Below are 4,610 nucleotides of genomic sequence, written 5' to 3'. Positions count from 1 at the left end.
GCTCACTGGCTCACACGAGCAGACTGAAGAGCAAAAGCAAGTCTGACGCGTGCCTCACACTTCTAAACAACTACTTTTGGACTCAAAACACTCCTCTCACCAAACATCCTGCAGGTATGTCTCAAGTCTCTTGGTCATTTTGAAATAGTCTACACTTTCAACCAACACTTCGTGCTTTGGCAGTGTTTTGTACTGGATGTTCATCTAACGAGACCCTTATTTCTATCTTTTCCAGATTCTACGTACAAAGCAAGTACAGCAATGGAGAACATTTACTCTGACATCGACAGCTCCAACTGTGACTACTCATACGATGAGGACTCTCGCAGCAGCACCCAGGACGCATCCCCTGCGTGCTCGGTTGACTCATCCTTGAGTGGCATGCAGGAGGCATGCTCCGAGCCACAGCAGAAGAAGAGGCGCAGGGGGCGGGCGAGGAACGAAACCACTGTGCGTGTCGTCAAGAAGAATCGCCGTGTGAAGGCGAACGACCGCGAGAGGAACAGAATGCACAGCCTAAACGACGCCCTGGACACGCTGAGGACCGTGCTCCCTGCTTTTCCCGATGACACCAAACTTACCAAGATTGAGACATTGCGCTTTGCCCATAACTACATCTGGGCTCTCTCAGAAACCATAAGGATTGCAGACCAGACCAAGACCAAGCCCATGGACACCACGCTTCTTCTGTCATCTCTAGGTTGCGTGGCGGATGCCCCAAGTCCTGGGAGCGAAGCTTGCTCCTGGTCGTCCAGCGCGTCCTCCTCGTCATCTCCTTCGTCCTGCACTTCCTATCCAAGCAGCCCCGCAACTATGGATGACTATGGATATTTGCAAAAAGATGTCGTTTACGGTTTTCACAACTTCGTCCCCAGCGTCTACTAAACTATTAGACTTTATCGTTAACGTTCAGTAGCATACTGTCTGTATCTGTAGTAAAGGAGAATGTCTGAGATTCAGTTTAGTGCAAAGAGCTCAGATTAAGACAAGATACGTGTTCACTGTTTGCCTTAACTGTATTTTCATATGGTTTGTACTTTTTATTTTCACCATCATTCCATGAGATTTATGTTTTTGTTTTGGTATTGCTGACTTCAATACCTTTGCACTTTTGCAGCGCGTATACAAGGTCCACTCCACAGATCTTGATCTCTGCCTCTATTAAAAGTAAATTATAATTTAAAATGAGGACGACGGATTTTCGTTTTCAGCCGGAGGTGAAAAGTCAATTTTACAATTTGTAGAGTGATAATGCAGAAAAACTAGCGTGGAAATTCGGTTTCAACGCTCTGACAAAAGGCTGAAAGGCCGTCAAAAGACAAGGATCTGGTCTAATGCATTATGTATGTTGACCCCAAGAACGCTGTCGAGTCCTGCTTAACCTTTTAGACAGTCCTATAGAGTTGCTCGTTTCTACATTCACTTCATACTTTTCTTTTTTATTTATTCAGCATGTGGTTTTGATATGAAATGTATTTTTATTGTATATAAAGAGATTTATTCTATTATGTATTTACCTTAAAGTATACATTTGCTGCAAATACTTTTGTACAAATAAAACTATAATGTTTATAATGAAATTTGGTGTCGGTCATATTTATGCAGAGAAATTCAGTTCGCTTGAAATGATAAAGAAGTATAATTTATGTCATCCAGTCTTCCCTTTGCACGACTCTTTTTAATTACACATCCCTTTCCGATAGGGTAGTCATGCATTAGGACTCTGCTGGGAGCGTCACTCTGTCATCCATGCATGCTGAAAACAAAGCAGAGAGGACGCTCTCGGATAGTAACGGTTAAGGGCGCGTATGGCAGGTGGATGAATTGGTTCAGTTATCTGATGCTCGTCCTATCCGGAATTGGCCTATTGGACAACTTGAAATGGCTTCAGACTCGTTAATTGTCAGGCCTATACATGTTCAGGAGCCAGATTTGGGCAAACAATTTTCTCATAAATCTTAAATGGTGAAATTATAGCCTGGGACAAACTGTTGGTTAGTAAAACGCGATTTACGTTAACAGTTCATTATTTTCCTCCAAGATATTCCCAAGCATCTGAAATAGTCCAACCCGTCCTGTTTTTACAAGAGAGCTGTAGCGTCCTCTTTTCTTCATCTCACTGTTCCAAAAGCTTCCATTCCGTGCTTTTGTGGGCTCTGGTCATTTTATTTCTATGGAGGCTTCAGGTTAAATCCTCCATTGATTTGGGCATGAGGTCCAGCCAAGCCCCTTGTATCTGCACGTGTCGAGGATAGAAACGTATAATGGGGGTGCCTCCAGCCTCAGGGAGAGAGCACATGCCAACTAATATAAGGGGAAAAAACCGAGGTCGTTCTGAGACAACGTTCTAAGGAAACACCCAAACCCAAATCTGTATCACTGTGCAATCTCGTAGGCAAGTGGTTGTGTACAGTGTCACTACAACATTTATATATACAATTATCGAATGCATTTATAGTTTGCTTTGTTTAAGTATTTTCATCGTTAAATATATAGGACGTTTGCAAGCATGAAGTTGATGTACATCACGTTATGTGTGTTAATACCACCTGTTTTTGTTGCGCGTCCTAAAATAACGGGTGCCGATGCATTGAAGGGAGTCACAATAATCTGTGTATGCTGTATGACTATATGCCTTTGTTCGTATGCACAGGACCGTGAGCAATTCCCAACATGAACGCCGAGGCTGGGCTACGTGTTGCGCTCGCACCTGCAAACTAATTATTGCCACTCCAATGCTTCAGTAAAAAGGAGTTCATCATCAGTTGTACAAAGTTGGGAGGGAATTGTGGCTCCAGTTTTACTGTGATTTTGGGCACTTTTGTCCTCGCAAGGCACTATTTTGATCACGTTTTTACTAATTATTTGTTTAATTAAATAACTATTTATCCAGCTCCAGACTAATTTAAGGATTTGAATTAGTTAATAACTTGTAAATAAGTTGGTTATTTATAATTCTGGAGATGGCATGAAGAGTATGAGCGGCTTTGTAAATAGCTGAAAACATGGCATCGTATTTTATTATTTGTGTATTTTAGTTTGACATTATTTGCAATTTTACATTTCTTTACCAAGCTTAGGAAACATCTTGTGAAACTTCAGGGTAGAACTCATGGACTATGACAGAATATTAAAAGTTGCGAAAACACGAAAAACTAAACTAGATTGTCATGCATGTCGTCCCCTCCCCCTCATCTCTGAGACTGAAAGCTAGTAACTGCAGGGCCTGCACAAGGGTCAGGGGCCACAGGGGCCACAGCGGGGTAGCAGACCCCTCACCTCCCAGGGAGACGGCCTCCCATGTCAACGGGCACAAAAACATCAAAACAGTCGGCCTATGTGTACGGCCATGTGCACGCTTCTATGTCGTCCCATCTCTGGTCTACCCACAGCCCTTGGCCCTCAGGAGACGTGTATCCTTGACCTTTCCTCTGATCTTCCACCAAGATGAGTCATGCTCAATACATAAATGGGAATATTGATTTTAAGACACAGTTACGCTTTGGTCCAAGCCCTTGGCCAAGACACCAGCCACAAATCAAGTGCCATCTCGCCGAAATGACCCTCCCGATGCATAATGAAGCACTTGTTCATTTTTAAACGGATCCTACAAATGTGTTCACATTTTGTTGTGTAACATATGTCCTACATTTAAATAGGTTGGATAGCAACAATATGGGACAACAAAATGCATTCCTAGATGTCAGTGTACTCGCATGATGGCAAGCAAACCCTCTCAAAAGCCAGACAGGCTGACTTTGATTCCATTTGTCTGTATGGTTTATAAGCTCCCTTCAGATCTATTGGGGACATTAATTATTGATGGTGGCAAGATGGTGGCGGCAGCAGGTTGCCAACCTTTAAAGCCTTAAGGAGAGCAAATGTTCCACATTGAAATGGTACCACTTCCTAAAGTGCACTAAAATACATCGCTACAGTTAAACCACAAACGATGTATTGAACCACGTTTATTTCAGTGAAAAAAAAAACAGTTCTGGATATTCTTTTGCATTCTTTCTCAATATCCAGCCCTGTTCGTTCTGGGGCCTGGGGTGAATTGTATCTTCTCAGATGCTCACATCAGGTAAACAAGCCTGTATCCAACTTCTGCATTAAGATCCATTTCTTCTGCTATAGGTATTAAATGTGGTATTGCCTATACAGGTGATTCATTAATATGGATATTTATATACTAAAACAGAAGGTTAGAGGTCAGATAATCAGGTGGTCAGCCTGAAGCAGCCTATGGCTCATGTGTGGATTCTCTCTCCTCCTGGCCGCTGAGTGAGCCCTTACCCTGATTGCTTGTTTTGGGTTGTCGACTGTTCGCCTTGAACCACATAACTGTGAGACTAAATCTGTTTGTGGGCTCAACCCCAACAGAGATTAGCAGGTGAGTGCTGACAACTGTGGAGAACAAGCCTCTCCAAACGCTTCTTAAGATCAGGCCAAGCCTCTCTTCCCTTCAGCATTTCAACAGAAGGCTTCACACCTTGATGGTAAAGTCCTAGAGAAGATCCCTTACGGCAATGTAGGGCAATTAAGGTGGCTAATGATTTGTTGATAAAATTGAGGCTTATTTTCAGTCTAATTGTCATGTCACAAAGACG

At 42.8% G+C, this 4,610-nt stretch overlaps 1 protein-coding gene across 1 annotated transcript; it reads left to right on the top strand.

The window, feature by feature from the left end:
* The first annotated feature begins 261 nt into the window (after positions 1 to 261).
* neurog1 (neurogenin 1) lies at positions 262 to 885 on the top strand. The gene has a single exon (XM_012839999.1). It carries the CDS (start codon positions 262 to 264, stop codon positions 883 to 885), a length of 624 nt encoding a protein of 207 aa, XP_012695453.1.
* Positions 886 to 4,610: the final 3,725 nt, after the last annotated feature.

The sequence above is a fragment of the Clupea harengus genome, chromosome 20 (assembly GCF_900700415.2).
Source record: "Clupea harengus chromosome 20, Ch_v2.0.2, whole genome shotgun sequence".
NCBI lineage: Eukaryota > Metazoa > Chordata > Actinopteri > Clupeiformes > Clupeidae > Clupea > Clupea harengus.
The sequence above is the reverse complement of the archived record's forward strand: the minus strand, read 5'-3'. Positions and strand labels throughout refer to the sequence as shown.

Coding starts and splice junctions, on each gene's coding strand:
- neurog1 (XM_012839999.1), top strand. CDS start 262: ATGGAGAACATTTACTCTGACATCGACAGCTCCAACTGTGACTACTCA.